We start from the raw sequence: 16,332 nt of genomic DNA, 5'->3' as shown, positions 1-16,332 counted from the left end.
TAGAGTACTGGCAAAAGAAAAATATTACCAAAATATTTATTGATTGAAAGCCACCCTTTTAACACAATAAGTTTTAAATTAGGAATACTAAAACACTTCTATCAATTTTTTATGGAGACAGATAATTAATATACTTTTCCCTCACTTTCGTGCAATTACATGTCATCCATTTTCTTTGTTATGTAATTTTAAATCCTAGCAGAATAACATAAATTGTTGCATCTTATACAACAGTATCATGACCATCTGGATATTCTTAGAACTGGCGAACTGTCCAAAGTGATCTGATTAATTTTGGTGTGACCTAAGTATGTGCAACTTTTAAAGCTGTCCATGTGGCTCTGATGGTCACCAAATTTGAGACTGGGTATTTTGGACTGAGATGGGTTGAATTGCTCAGCTTATTTTGACCAAGTTTGGTCAAAGGAACCTCAAGTTTATTTAATTTATTGTGATCTCTGCACTGAATAAAGTTGAGTAAGGTTTACATATGACAGTATATAGGCAAACACAACTCTCACCTCAAAAGAGATAAGGGTGAGTATATTGTAGAATCAAATATGAGTGACCATGGCCGTGTATCACAGATCTAAGTTACCTTAAGTTGTTTACTCCAAAGTGGTAAGAGTTTGATATAATTTTAAAAATAACAAAACAAAGGAAGTTGTAACTTAAGGAACTATGTGTTGGAGACATTATCAAGGTTGAATAAAATAGAGGAGAAACATTGCTGCTATAGACGCTGATGCTCTCTGTCAACACAGCCTTCTATTAGTAAAAGCTAAAGGGTTTCATAAGTTAGTGCATTCCAAAGGGTTCTACTTGTTAGATATGAGCATGTCAGGTCAAATACAGAAGTAGGCAAACATGACTATTAATGGGGCTAAAGCTACACCACAGGAAATGGTAACTAGGCTGTGGACCTGAAACATTCTATCACTGCAATTCTGCTCAATTTGCCAGCCTCATAGAAGGTTTTGTGAAGTTTGGCTCCTTTCAGGAACTTTTCTTCACAGACACAATGAATTGAAATATCTACATCATGTAATAATTTAAAATTTAGCACTGTTACTCGGATAGGCATGATTAAGCACTAGGTTAATTGCTATGTGGAGTTGGCAGGTATAATGTCAATTATTTTACTAACTTGATCACAAAGTATAACCTAAGAAATACCACATAACCAAGAATGAGATAGGCTAGTTCTGATTATTCTTGGCAATTGCTTACTAAGTAATATTGAGAAAATAATTACCTTCTTCAGTCTTGAGCATCTTTGAGAATGAAATCAATTATGAAATCCTTTGAGCTCACAGAAGTAAACAGATTTACAGGGCCGTGCTAAGAAAGTTCAGTGTCTCAAATTTTGCTAGATTAAAAGAAAAATACTTTTACCTTTTTTCTTTAGAAAAATGGACACTGCCATATTTTCTTCTGTCTTGACAAAATGCTATGGGTTACAGCATTAGATGAGTAAAAAAATATCCACTCTAGTGTGTAGAGCAGAGACTCCCACTGCTAAACAGGGAGTCACCAAAGAGAAGGAAGCAGAGTTCCTAAGCCTGCGAAGCTCCAACTGCAAAAATGAAAACCACAAACTTATTTTGATATATATTTTAAATTGTCTGGAACAAGAATTAGATGGTACATGTGCAAAGAGTCTCAGTACTAAAAGACAAATATAGAAAAATGGATCCCCAAACTTCTATAGTGCTGCATATTGCTTTAATTGTTGAAGCAATATTCATATTGGCTCTCTGGCTCTCTCCCTTCCTCTTTCTGTCTCTCCTCCTCCCCACTTTTTGAGTTTCCCTTTGGTCTGTAACCCTTGTAATTCTTCTCGGAGTCTTTTTGCTGGCCTCTAGAATCAATCTTTAATGAAAAGTCCTCACCTTTTTCCAAGACATGCATCACCCACTTCTGCCCCCCATTTATACTTGAATGTTGTTTCTGTTCTTTTCTCATGTTAAGATATAAACCTTTTTCTGTTCATAATTTCTCAACCTTTGTAACACTTTTCAGCATACTGGAGACTTTCCTGTGGCCTGTTACTTCCAAACCAGTATTTAACCTGCTCCCACAGTACCAAAAAGATTCCACGTGACATTAATTATGGTGTGAAATTGCTTCATGCTAATTGCCCAAGCTCTTCTATGATCTGCTATTAAGATAGTTAGATATTTTTTAATGGTACATGAACTTACAGAACAATTTAACCTTTCTATTTCTTGGAAATTAGAGAAGGCCAAGGAAGATTTGACTAAATTGCCAGTAATAAAATAGATTACTCATTTCATTCTTCTTTTGTTGAAACTGATAGAAGGCAAGGGTTATGAGTTTTATCCAAAACAGAAAGTCTATTGTCTCCATTTGGATGGAGAATCTGTCAGTAGCAAATACAGGGGCCCTATAAGCACTTCTAACAATCTACTTCATGACAGCTCCTCTGCATCACTACTAGAAGTCATCTTCTCTTCTGTAGAGATGAAAATGGAGTAAATGAGCCTCAGCTATGAAGCTCTGTCCTCTGTTGAACATACTACAGGATACCCACTTTACAATCCACAGACCCAAAGAAGCTTAATAACAAAGACAGACCAGGAAGGATAATTGAATTGAACTCAGAAGGGGAAATAAAATAGTCATACGAGGTAGATGGAGAGAGGCAAGATGTTCAAGCCCTAACACTATTGATGACATGACATTATTACTGTTATGCTTGAAGACAGTAGTCTAGCATTATTGTACTCTGAGAGGCCCCTCCCAGAAGCTGTCAGAAACAGATACAGAAACCCACAGCCAAACATTAAACAGTCCTGTGCAAGAGTTAGGGATGTATTGAGGGAGTTAGCGTCTCTATAAGAAGACCGAGTCAACTAATCTGGACCCTTTGGGTGGCCAGAGCCTAAACTACCAACAGAAGGGCATACAAGTGTTGGGCCTAGACTCCCCGCCCCCACATATGTAGCAGAAGTGCAGCTTGGTCTTCATGCAGGACCCCCAACAACTGGGGTCAGCACTGTCCCTGACTCTGTTCCTCGACTGTAGATTCTGTTCCCTCAACTGGGTTTCCTTATCTCGTTTTGGTGGGAGAGGATGTGCCTAGTCCTGCAGTGACTTGGTATGTCAGGGTGGATAGGTTCTCAGGGGCAGCCTCCCCTTCTCAGAAGAAAAAGGGAAGGGAAGATGTAGGAGGAGGTATATGAGGGAGAGACTGGGAGGAGAAAAGGGGTTATGATTGGAGTTTAAAGTGAATTAATAATTAATTAATTAATAATGAATTAAAAACCCACCATCTTCTACCAGGATGAAGGTAGCTCATACTCTGGATTTTTTCATAAAGAAATAGTGGCTATATTTATTCTTATATTAGAGTTAGTAAAGCATTTGAATTTATTGGGGGTCCAAGATGTTAGATTAAAAAAGAAAGAAATCAGTGCTGGTTTCTAATCTTTGTACATGTGCAACTGGTGAATGATGGTGGTAATTATTAAATGGGGAGAAATAGAGGAGGAATGGGTTTTCCTGTTAGAACAAAGTTAACAAAGAGCACATCCTCTTCCATGGAGGGGTGCCACTTAACAAGTATGTATACAATGTGCATTATCTCATTATACTAGCTGCTCCTAGGTGACATTTGAAAACGTGATGTGATATGATCCATTAGACCAGGTTTACACACACACACACACACACACACACACACACACACACACACACAGAGCTCTTACAGTAGGTGTTTATTCTTATCTGATAAGGGTTAAAGTAGCTCTTGGAATTTAAAGGGAGACAGAATTGCTATAGGACCTATCACTCTGGAGAAATGAGAGACATGCAGTGGGAATGCACCTGCATTCCAAGAAGAGAAAAAGCCCGAGTGAGTGAATTTGAGGATCAGGTTTTTCAATTCAAGAATTCTCAACATTGTCTTTCATTCTACTACAAACAAAATCAACAGTTCGGATGTGAACTTAAGAGTTAGTCATTTACAGATTAATGTTGACTCTATCCTGGATACTGGCTTAGTATCTTGTTTGATTAATCTACCCTCTTTGGTTTTTACTTTCTTAATTGAGAAAGATAAAACCAGAAATATTTCATTTGAGAAGTGTGTGTGTGTATGTGTGTGAGTGTGTGTGATTGTGTGGAGGGGTGAGCATTCATGTGCGTGTGGATATATTAAAAAACAAATATTATAAAGAGTTGCAAATGGGTAACATTTTACAGTTTTTACTTTGTTCATCTGTTAATTTTACCTGCTTAAAGTTTTGTATAAGAATGCACACACACACACACACACACACACACATTGGGTACTCATGGAAGTACCCAATGTTTGTTATTATGTGGGTAACAGCAGAAGGAGACCCATGAGGTGGCACTAAGCACCTAGTTTTGCGTAATTGCCACCTTTACGAATAACAGCAGCTCCTGCATTTCAACCCATGTGCTTAAGAAAGTTACTGGTTTGATCTTAGTTTTCAAGGAGAACTAAGGAAGCATGATCTGTGATGGTGGCATAGAAATCCTGCATATTCTGATCGCTTCATTTGAATCAGGCACCACAGAACAGAACATTGGAGAATGGAAAACCCACCCCAATGACACTTGGTTGTTGTTTGTTAGAAAACTGTAAGGCCCACTAGCATATATTGGTTAAATTTACCCTTCAAGAGAACAATCCTTCATGGAAAAACAAACCAAAATATATCACATGTAATATCACAAATTTGGTAGCTTATGGAGGGATTATCATCAGATCTCGCAGCATTCCCTATGTACTGCCATGATCATTGACCTTTCTGCAGTGGTCATAACACACTTAGGAAGCAGCAAATATGTCTATCTTCCTAATGTCAATACCCTTGCTACCAGCATCTACCTTTCAAGTTTGTTCTGTTCCCATTGAAGGGTTAGACTTGGGATTCTTAGAATATCCTGTGTGTTAATGTAGTCTGTGATGTGAGTCTTGTTCGTAAGAACCTGTGCTTGTCCTGTGTCTAAATAGGATGGCAAATGCTTTGCCACCAAACCTTTACCTCATTGTACTTAGCCAGTGCTGCCGAGTTCCTCCCTTCAATCTGCTATTGTGTTAGAAAGGTACAGTGTTTAAATGTAAAGAAAGGTCAAGATGCGAAAGAGAGAAATGAAAGCAAAAATCAGAGCAGGGGGATGGGGAGAAGGAAAGAACTGAAATAAACCATGCTTTGATTTGAACTTGGTGCTAAAGAACCAAACAGAAATGTCTCCCTTGCAACCCTAGTCTTTGTCCAATTCACTGAAGACTTGTAGCAGAAGGCGGGGTGAGTGGGTAGGGGAACACTGACATTCTATCACAGAAACCTTCTGAGGGCGAAGAAGAACCAAAGGATTCTTTGTCTGCTTTCTGCTCCTGATTACTGAACAGAAAGAAGAGAAGCTGCAGGACCAAGGACACCATTAGGAGTCAGATATAAGGAGAAAAAGATGAAGCAATTTCTGAACAATCCTGAAATTGGGGCATTGAAACTATTGACAAAATGTGTTAGGTACCTCCAGAAATACAATTAGAATTGGTTCTCCACCAAACATATTAAATCACTCCTATTGAAAATAAAGTTTATTAGGGGCTGGACCAATGGCTCAATGGCTAAGAGCACTGACTGCTCTTTGAGAGGACTGAGTTCAAGTTCAACACCCAAATGCCAGCTCACAACTATCTATAACTGTTTCCAGGGGATCCACCATCCTCACACAGACACACAAACAGGCAAAACTCCAATGCTTATACAATAAAATAGATAAATAAGTATATTTAAGTGTATTAGAAGTATCATCTATGGCTTCTGGATGAAGACAGTCAATTGCTTATACTCCATATTATCTCAAATTGTCACAATGGAGGTCACTGAATCTGGGCTTTTATGAAACTCTGTGTGAAGCCTGGGAGACAGGAAAGATACGAAGTTTTGTTTCATTTTGTTTTCACATTTTCCAGTTTAGGAGTTTTTTTCCTTGTTAAAAAGAAGAGAATGTCACTCTTTACCCTCCTACCTGAAACAGGCCAAGATGCAATACACAAAGGGTGCAGGAAAAATATCCATGAGAATGTATTAATATAATGTTTGAACTTCTAAAATGAAACAAATTTGTTCTTGATGAGATAGTAGCTCTCTGTAACAGAAAGCCCTCTCTTTAACAGTGACTCGATTTGGATCTCTGAAAATGGATCTAATTCCTTTCTGGCTAATAGAGAGAGAAAAGCTTAAATCCAACATGTTCTTGGAACTTTTCAAATTGTGCCCTGAAGTCCTGGAATTTATATCACTAGTAGAGATATGATCTAGACAGATCCCTGGACATGCCTTCTTGAGCTTCCTACTGCAGTTTTAATGGTTACAGATTAACAAGAGAACTCTACATTCTAATTCTGATGCTTGTCTGAAATCATGATTAATTCTTACCATAGATTCTGTGATTGTCATTTCCTATGTAGAATTCATTATTCTGAATTTATCAGTTATTGATTGTCTTGACTTCTTAAGGTCTAAATTAAGCTCCTTCCAAATGAAAGCAGGTATTACCTAGCTTGAGGAAACAAACAAACAAAAACAAACAAACAAAAAACATATTGAAATTGCAGCCAAAATTGGTACTTGGAAGAGCCACAACAGATACAAGTGTATCTCAGATGGATAATGAATCTGGAGTTAGAGATTTGCTTCTGTGTATTTGAGACTATGTTTGCAGGGAACTAAACAATTGATGAACCTTTTCAAATGTGTTTCTTCAGAGAGCTGTACTGTGAGATTCAGATTTTTCTTGACTAAAACAGACTGGCTGAATTCATGCCACGTAAATAATTTTGATTAAAGTGATTGGATTATTAATTTTTCTAGATAAATGTGTATTTGATGGGTAGACCTGTTATTTACTCTCCATTTACTATGAAAACTAGACTGGGGTATATTCACATATAGTGATTCAGGTTTCCAGTTATCAGGGTGGAATTTGATAAGGTCTGAGGCTACCTAGCCCTAGGTCACTTATCCCTCACCATCTCCCTATGTCATCTTATGTTTAACTTCACGGTATGTCCAAAGGAGGGTTGTTTATATTGTAATTGTTCATAGCATCAGATAACTAAACTGAATAAGCAATGCAGCCCTAGAATTTCTCATTGAATCCTTAAATCTGCTTCCCAAGTGTACATTCTCTAGATTATATCTCTCCCCCACTCCTTAGTTTCAATACTGTGACATATTTCTTATTACAGGGAAGAGGTTGAATATACATAGGTTAATAAGAAATCTCTATTTACTTTATTTTGCATGTTTGAGCGTTTCCTTAGCATGTATGTAAGTGCCTTGCACTGTGTGCATGCTGGTGGCTGAGAAGGCCAGAAGAGAGTATAAGATTCACTGGAACTAGCATTTCACATGGCTCTAAACTACTGTGTGGGCTCTGAGAACCAAACCAGAATCCTTTGCAACAATTAAGTGTTCTTAACTGCTGAGCCTTCATCTCCACAACCTAGATAGTTACTTATTTTACTTATTGCTTACACTCAGAACAATTAGGGTGTTTTTAATTGTGAGAAAATACAAAAAGATATTGGTACCATTTCAGTGCTGTTACTTTTATCCGTCCTTTGCAAGCCAACACCAGCATCCCTCCCCATAATTATGGATACGCGAAATATACTCAAGTGCCTTTTTGTTTTCCTTTCCTTTTTTGTTACATATCCAGAATTGCAGCTGTTGGATGCCTTGGGAATCCTGTGTAATTGTCTTAACAGCCATCATTTCTTAAGGTGGCTGAACCATCTTTTATTCTGAGCAACAATACATAAGTGTTCCAATGTCTCTACGTACCCACCCACACTTGTTAGTTTCCACCTACTCGTTTTTGCGTATCCACAAAGTACATATTTTCAGAACCATTTCTTAACCACACTAGCAATATTTAGTAAAAGACCAACTTAAATATTAAATAATATGTCACCATAATAATGCAAACATGTCTAGTATTAACCTGTTGAATCTTGTTTTGATCAAAACTCACGTCTAGACATTGGCATCCTAGCTCTGCCACTGTTCGCTCCCTGACACTAGGGAGGTCAGTTGCTTTATGATTCAAAAAAATGAAGATAATAATTTCTGACCTATGATGATCAAAGCATTATTATAACTAGTAAATGAGAAGATCAACTTAAAGTGGTGGGTAACAGTTTACAGTTCAACTTACATATTTGTTGGACACCTTGTGATCTGTCTCTTCTTAAATTCTTCCAACATTTATCCTGAAGTATTCAGAACTTGGCTCACAGAGAATTATCACAACTACTGGAGATGGCCATTATCACACAAGGAGCGCTTATCCTTTCCCTGTCCTTTCTCCTTACACTGTAATTGAATTGAATCGTGCTCTGTGAAGTAATTTTAGTTCTAAAATTTGATTGAGATCTATATCCCTCTACTTGTTACCTTCTAAAGTCCAAAGTTTTGTTGAATCCCAGGACTTACAAATGATAATGAAAAAGGAGTTGGTTTAATAGAGCTCTCTCTCTTCCTCCCTCTATTCTTCCCTCACCTCCTCTCTCCCTCTTTCTCTACCTGTCCGTCTCATCCTTCCTCTTTTCCTCCATGCGTTGCTCCCCATCTCGGCATGCAATTCCTCATCCAAATTCACTTTGCTAGCAGCAAGCAGAAACTGAAATACCTATTTCACTCACTGAGTGAAGAAGAGACAGTTTCTTTCAGTGAACTGGAAAACATGCCTGTTAGCCATTTTGTTTATTAAAACACTGAATTTTATTATTCAGTTTCATGGGATATAATGGGGATAGTGATTGAGTTAGCCTAAAAGAAGATTGCATCTTCCGTGGTAGCGTTTTAAGTTTTACTTTTATAAATTGTAAAATTCCATAGGTCAATTTGGACATTTCTTTGCAGACTCAATTTCAGGAATGGCGAATAGGCTTCAATTATCGGAAAAAAAATGTCTGCATCACTCATGTTAGTGTCAATGTTTGTATGTTTACATATGAAGTACTTTGCGTTTATGTGAGAAGTAGGAAGTACATAAAAATAAAAGTCAAATATAGAGCAGAAGGAATATTGTAATCCTATGAAATGCAACTATATAAATGCATTATTTAGTGAGTCAGGCAGTATCACCCTTCAAGTACTCTATGATGATGTTGAAGTAATCTGTGGCCCTGTACTTTTTTCTGGGTATTTAAAAACAAAGTTTTTTTTTCTCCCATTGAGATTATAACTTAGTGAAGACGTGGGTTTTCATAGCTGATTATGTGATGGAGTTCTAAAAACTGCTTCATAGCATCCTGCGAATTGCTTTCTAATGGAACCACTTCCTTAGCTTTGAGTTCCCCTGTGCATTAGCCAGTCACAGATAAGTGGATATATTATGCACAAATAAAAGTTTGCTTTCACCTTTGAGATTTGATACATTGCTCTCCTTCTCTCATAACAGAAATACAATTAAGAGCTAGTACACTTGAGGGATTTTAAGAATCTACATGGATATACTATAAGAATTTTTCAAGGTTCTTTTTGTTGCTTCTTTTAAAGACAGGGCTTTCATCTAACTATTAGTAAACATCAGAATCAATTCTCTGAGCTAGTAGTACATAGCTTGACTATAGCTTTTACTGTCTCACTTAAACCAATGGCATTTGGAGATATTAGAAGAATCCATGGCAATATTTAAAATTTAAAAAATATTTAAAAACTTAATTGAAAAGTACAAGTGAAATATTCTTACTGAAGACATTGAATAAGCATATTTCATTGCTGTATTCTGTACTACTAAGAGAGTATGTAATATATTTCACTGACATCAGCAACACCTACAAGCTTAATAAAAATGAAGTATCTCTAACCCACTATGGCACTAATGACTCAAAAGTCTCATAGTAACAACATCCATACTTAGTACAATTGCACACTACTGCACACTACTAAATACACTAGAAGAAACTTGAACTAGCGTTTGTATTTTTCAGTCTAGGTTTTGAATATGGTGCAATGGCTTTGGCCAGAATAGTTTATACTATATCCTCTAAAATATGTTATCTAAAATTTTAACCAATAGTCTTATTTTTCTTGATTATTTTAAATATTTTTTATGTGTTTATGAAGATAGAAATGCCATATTTTTGGTTATATTAGTGTGTCTGAGTTGATACTATCAATAAGTAGCTGAATCAGCCTGTGGATCAAAGAGTACAGTTTCTAAAGATGTATACTACTCTCCATTCATACTCAACAGAGGAAACTACTTGATATTGGAAACAGCATTCAAGTTACTGAATCACTGGGGTGATGACAGACAGAATAGACAAAGATACTTATTTGTTCTTATTTTAAGAGGAAAACTCCTGATGCTTAAGTGAAATATGCCAATGTAGACACATTTGTCTCTATTATAATAACAGCCCAGTGAAGCAAAAGGACTCACTATGGTGATTTATCTTGTAGGAATAGCTATGAATTGGAAAACCTATTCATTCTCAGCAATAATTGAGTAACAGCCATGATAGCTCACAGTTGACAGCCTTAGCCCAGACAAAGAAGAGAAGAAGTGAACATAATGATAAGTTGAATAACCACATGCCCTGTTGAGGAGTAGCTAAGGAGGGGACTTGATTTCTTGGTTTGGATAAAGAAAGTTTGGGCAAATTAAGGAAATGCATTGATATTTTTCTACTTCTCAATCCTCATACAAATATGACCTCTCAGGAAGGATGCTGTGAAAATTGGAGCTAAAACTATATGGCTCCAGCAATGTCATAAGGTTTGCAATGGAGTAAGATTAGCAGATCAAGAAATATCCACCTCCAGAAAGAAGGCTTTAGAAAAAGGATTTAGAATCAAAATTTGTCTAATTTTAACTACCGTATTTCTGATTTCTTCTCTCAATAAGAGTCATTGTACATGTTAAGAGACTATATAGATTCAAGCATTATCTTTCACAGAACAGAACAACTGCCATGTCTGCAGTGATTGTGCCTGATAGAAGCAGAAATTACCTTGTGTTGCTACTGAGGCTATTTATCACTAATACAACATTTGGGAGAACAGCTGATGATGACAGTGAAAAATATTCTAAAATCAAATTTGAGAAATTCATTGATGCCAGATTTATATTGGTCATAATAAGTAAGTTTTCTTTTTTTCTTTTAATTTTGCCTTCCAGTGTGTATGTACAGAGAACCATCACTACACGAAATTGGAGAAAAGCAAGGACGCTCGAGGAAAAGTTCGGGAACACCCACCATGAATGGCGGCAAAGTCGTGAATCAAGATTCTACATAGCCTAGCCAAGAACTCTTCCCTTCTTCCCTCTCCTCCCTCTCCCTTGTTCTCCCTCCCTTTCCCCATTTTCTCCAGTAAATCGACCCAACAAGAGAGAAAAATAAAAATAAAACATCATCACAGGACTTAGTAGCTGAGATTCTGCACTCAAAATCTTCCTTTGTGTAGGACAAGAAATTTGAACCAAAGCTTGCCTGTTGCAATGTGGTAGAAAATTCACATGCATAACAATTATTGCACATAAGAGCAAAGGAAAAAAATAAATTGGACTCCACAAACATTAAATTTAACTGTGTTGTTGTTAAGAGAGGGCTAATTGTAATGAAGACAGGCTATAATGCAGACAAAACACAGTCATTGAATGGATGTAAAAGGTTTGGAAAGCCACTTAAAATGTTGTTGAATTGTAAATCCTTTTAAGTTTTAGAGCATTCTGAAATGTGCAGATTTGTTTCAATTTTGTATTTTCTTTATACTTCTGTCCATGATACACGATTACATTCTGTTTCCAGGATATTCTTTTAATCATAAAATTGAAAATGTCAAAATTATATTCTTCTAGTATCTGTTAGACATATAGCCAGGAACCAATTTGCATGAAAAAAAGCTTTAAACTTATTCTTGATGTTAGTACTATTTTTTTATTTAGAAAATGAAACTCTTATGTTGAATTTAATCATATTAGCTGATTTAATTACTTTATAAAGAGTTTCACAATTCTTTAAGGAGAATATTATATTTTTATCTAGGTATTGATCTGGAATTTTATTATTTTTTTAGGCATTAAGTGAAAAGGGTTTTAATGTATTCCTGAGGAGACTTAGGGAACTCCCTGGCATCTGGTGAAGAAGCATGGGCTTCTTGCATTTTCCATCCAGTCTTAATGTTGGTATCTTTGAGTGTGTATGTGAATGTCTAGCTATCACAGAAAGTTGATTTTTTTTTCTAACCATATCTTGCAGCTTGAGAGAAGGAAGGTGGGTTTTACAGAAGGAAATAGGTCTGAGATAGAGACTCAAAGCAAAATTTAATTGCCTTTTTACATTGCTAGTTTTGTGTGTAGGTTGGTTTTTAAACTCTAGAAGAAATTAGGAGGAATGGCTGTGAAATTTCTACCTTAGCATCTATGAAGCCAGTGGCATGTTGGATTTACCCACATTTATAAGTCTAGTTTGCAATCATTCTGTTCTAGAAAACAGAATGTAATTTGTTGAACATGGAATTTTTAAGGGACAGAGAGAAAACTGTGGAATTAACAACTTTGGTTTCAATAGACAGGATTTTGTCGGTGGGTTTGTGTCGTGAAAAATTCCACATAAGAGCAAGCGAGAACACTGTTAGAACTCTGAAGCACTAGAAAACATTAACAAAGACATGAAGCTATACCACAGCATTGAAATTACTAGGCCTACTTCGCCCTGGATATCAGGAATGGTGTAGAGAAATCCAAATTCAAACAAACCAAACCAGAATGTTAAAAAGTTTGCAACTTTATGGATATCATAATGAGAAGACTTAAGCATGTAACTTCTCCTATATCTCTACTGTCCAGCATGTATTATTCCAACTATGATTCCCTAAAATACATACTTTGCAGAAGATCTAAGCCCTCACTTCAAACCTTCCCATGGTTTGCTGTATTCTATTAAGGTCAACATAATGTCTCCCCTCTACACAAACCTTGTTCTTTGGTGTGATTCTTGCCCTATAAATTATCTATTTATGTTCTCTGGAGGGTGGCAGAAAACGTACTAGGGGAATTTTCCCAAAAAGCTTAGAAGAATAGAAGTATGCATAGAGACAAAGCTTTTGGACAGATTTTAAATCAGAATATATGTAAAGTAACAGATACATTTAATGTATATATATATATGTATCCATATATACATATAAATTATATGGAGTGTTGCTCTCTTAGGAAAAGTACAACCATGTAAAGACACACATCCAGAAGTTGTATTTGTTGTCACTGTTGATCCAACTTGATCATAAGTACACCTGTCACTTCCAGGACCAAACAAATCCCAAGCACAAAGCCTTATTTTCTTTAAAAAAAATAAATGAATAAATAAAGAGGCTTGAACAAAATGGATCATGGGCTCTTTTAAAGGGAAGTGCCTGGAGTTTTTAAGGTGATAAGTTTACTCAACCATAGTGCACTGAGGGTCCACAGGAAGTATAAGTGGTGGAAATCACAGTTGCCCATCTCTCTGAGGATTTCATGATAGGAATTTAACCTCATTATTTATGAAAATATAATGCTGATATTAATCTCCAATAAAATCCCTTCTCTATTTTCAGTGGTTGTCCATTGCTCATCATTCAGACACATTTTGCCCCAATCTATGAGTAGTTAAAGAGGAGCTTTCTAAGCACTCAATCTGTCTCTAGAATGCCCTCCATATCATGGTAAGGAAATGTAGATGTGTTTTGGAAATTAACTTTGTATCATTTGCACCTGATTTCAAGAAAAAAATCAAAAGCCTCACATTCTTTTTTATTTATAGACCTGAAAAGAAAAATGTTTAGAACACAAGGTGGGCATTTGCTCACTTTCTGGTTGCTATTGAAGTATATTGAAATCATAAATAGAACCAAAATTCAATGTATTACATTTAAAATATATGAAAAATATAAGTATATAACCATTCAATTTCATTTAAAAAATAAGAATATAGGGGTCAGGTTCAATGGTTATTTTTTTTCTTCACTGTGATAGTCTTTGTTCTGTAGCCTGGCTTCAACTCATCTATCACCTGTTGTTTCATTGTTATGAGGGTTATCTTTTTGTTGTTTCTAAAACAATGCAAAAGCATAATCCCAGGAAAGGACTCTAGTAGCTGACTCTAGGAGCCTTTACTAGGTTTTAAGCAAATGGGCTTGATAACACAAACAAAACTTCCTCGAGTCTCACAAAACGGTTCTCTGGTCAATATTCTTTACTTGATATTTTAGCTAGATGCTTGAGGTCTAGAAACAAATGGTGCTGCTAGCTTAGAGACCTTGTGCTTCAGGAGACTGAAACACAGTAAGCCATCTTTTTCATGATCATAGTGATAGTTTTGGTTTTGAATTACATATATGAAGTTCATAAGACACTTTTTTAGCCATTGTGGATTGGCACACAGAATAGACAGTAACATAATGTAACTCATTGTGAACCTCAATCCAATCCAGAAACTCTTCTACCTAAAAAAATGGTGATGCTGTTGCTCGGTATTATTTTCTTCAGTTTGTGATTCTGTCATCGCCACAGGGAAAGGCTGAGGGTAGTCAAACAAAAGGAAAGGATGGAGTGTAGCTTGTGTGTTGTGTACTAAATGGTCCTTAGGTGCAACCTGGGACCCCAGGTTGCTTAGAGGAGGATCATGACTATTTCAATGTTGATTTATGTTTTAAAACATAGACCCAGAATTAGAAAAAATCCCTCCATATACCCTGTGACTCAGAGTACAAGGTTTTGCTTTTAAGAAAGTTTTCCATGAAGTAGGTTGATTTCTTCTGCACAAGGTGAGACAGACACGGTCAAACTTAAAAATTCCCTGCTCATTTTAATGCCATAGAAGGCTGAGGGTATTACTCTGTCATAGACTGTAAATAGCATTTTTTAAAGCCAGAATCACATTTAAAGTTGTGGATTGTTCTACAAATATACATGTGTATATATACATATGCTTCTGAAATGGGGATATACTATATAAAGTTTTTATTTGCTCTGTGGTCTTTCATTAGGTAGTGAAAAATAAAGAGATTTGAATGCAAAACTTTATACATAAATGTATATTTCTAATGATAGTATAAATTGCCACTTTATAATAAAAAAGAAACTGGTGGGAACAATACTAAAGCACACACAACGGCAGAATGTTGGTGATTATTAATCCCCTTTAATGCACTGATAACGCTTTAATGTCTAAAATGTTTCTTAGAAGGCTATAATACCCTGTAGAAATCTCAGGCTGATGTTGAAAGTCTGGCTGAGGGATAGTTAAAGGATGTGAAATGCTGATCTTTATCAGGATATTTTGGAGTCCATATTTAAAAATCAAGATTTACGTCCAAATAGAATGAAGATCGCTAATGTTCAGAGATGATATACTAAGCTTCATTCACAAATAAAAGCAGGACAAAGAGAATACTTAACATTACAACAGCATTAAAATAGTGTGATGAACATTGCATCATTAGTTTTACTAGTGGAAAAAATGAGCTGATGTTTCTTTGTCTTTGCTCCAAGCACAATTTAATGACAGTAGCCTTCATTTTACTCAAAGTCATTTAAAAGAATAAAATATATAACCACTAATAGAATTGTTACTAGCTCCATTTCAAGGTTAAGTGTTATATAATCTTAGTAAGTAATTGACACTAAATTGTTTAAAAGATATGTTATATGAAAAAACAAGCAAATTAATATTTGTTTTTGCATTACAGCACAGATTATTCAAGTCATTGTTTTTTGAGATCAGCTTTGTAAAATGTTTATACACCACCACATTCCTGAAGTGAAAAGAAATTAAAATCTTGAGATATTCATGCATGTAGAATACTGGCACTTTAAAAAAAAATTAAACTTCTCTGAGAAGTCTCTCTTTTTCATTTAGTGTGTCTATGATAAAATGTGTGGCTCAAAAAAATGTGTCCTGTGCAGGAAGATTTGGTTTTCTAGATGGAAAAAAAATCAATTAAATTTCATTGCACAGCCAAAAGCAAATACTTTCTAATTGCAAATCTACCTATGGTGACCCAACACATCCTTTTCCTAGGGTTAAGAACTAGAGTGTATAACCTTTATTTCTTCATTAGTTTCTATCTAGACACTTGGAAGATTTTAAGTATGGTCAACTAAATTTTCATCTCTAAAAACCAAGAACTTCAGACACATAAATCATAAAATACCTCCCAAATATGTGTCAATTATAGTGGTGTGTCATTTATAAGTTTAGCATCATTAATGGTGCATAAAGGGAGTCTAGGAAAGGAAGGATTTCAGAAAGCAGAAAAGACTTGCTTT

At 35.8% G+C, this 16,332-nt stretch overlaps 1 protein-coding gene across 2 annotated transcripts in view; it reads left to right on the top strand.

Moving 5' to 3' along the window:
- The window catches only part of Fgf12 (fibroblast growth factor 12), a 539,267-nt gene extending 524,097 nt beyond the window's left edge, over positions 1-15,170 (top strand). For both annotated transcript variants that reach the window (XM_031363565.1, XM_031363564.1), the window contains one exon: positions 11,200-15,170. In XM_031363565.1, the coding sequence (XP_031219425.1) occupies positions 11,200-11,318 (119 nt within the window). In that variant the 3' untranslated portion in view covers positions 11,319-15,170. The remainder of the gene's footprint in view (positions 1-11,199) is intronic.
- Positions 15,171-16,332: the final 1,162 nt, after the last annotated feature.

This window comes from Mastomys coucha, unplaced genomic scaffold (assembly GCF_008632895.1).
Source record: "Mastomys coucha isolate ucsf_1 unplaced genomic scaffold, UCSF_Mcou_1 pScaffold12, whole genome shotgun sequence".
NCBI classification, from domain to species: Eukaryota; Metazoa; Chordata; class Mammalia; order Rodentia; family Muridae; genus Mastomys; species Mastomys coucha.
Note: the sequence above shows the minus strand (reverse complement) of the source record. Positions and strands in the feature narration are given on the sequence as shown.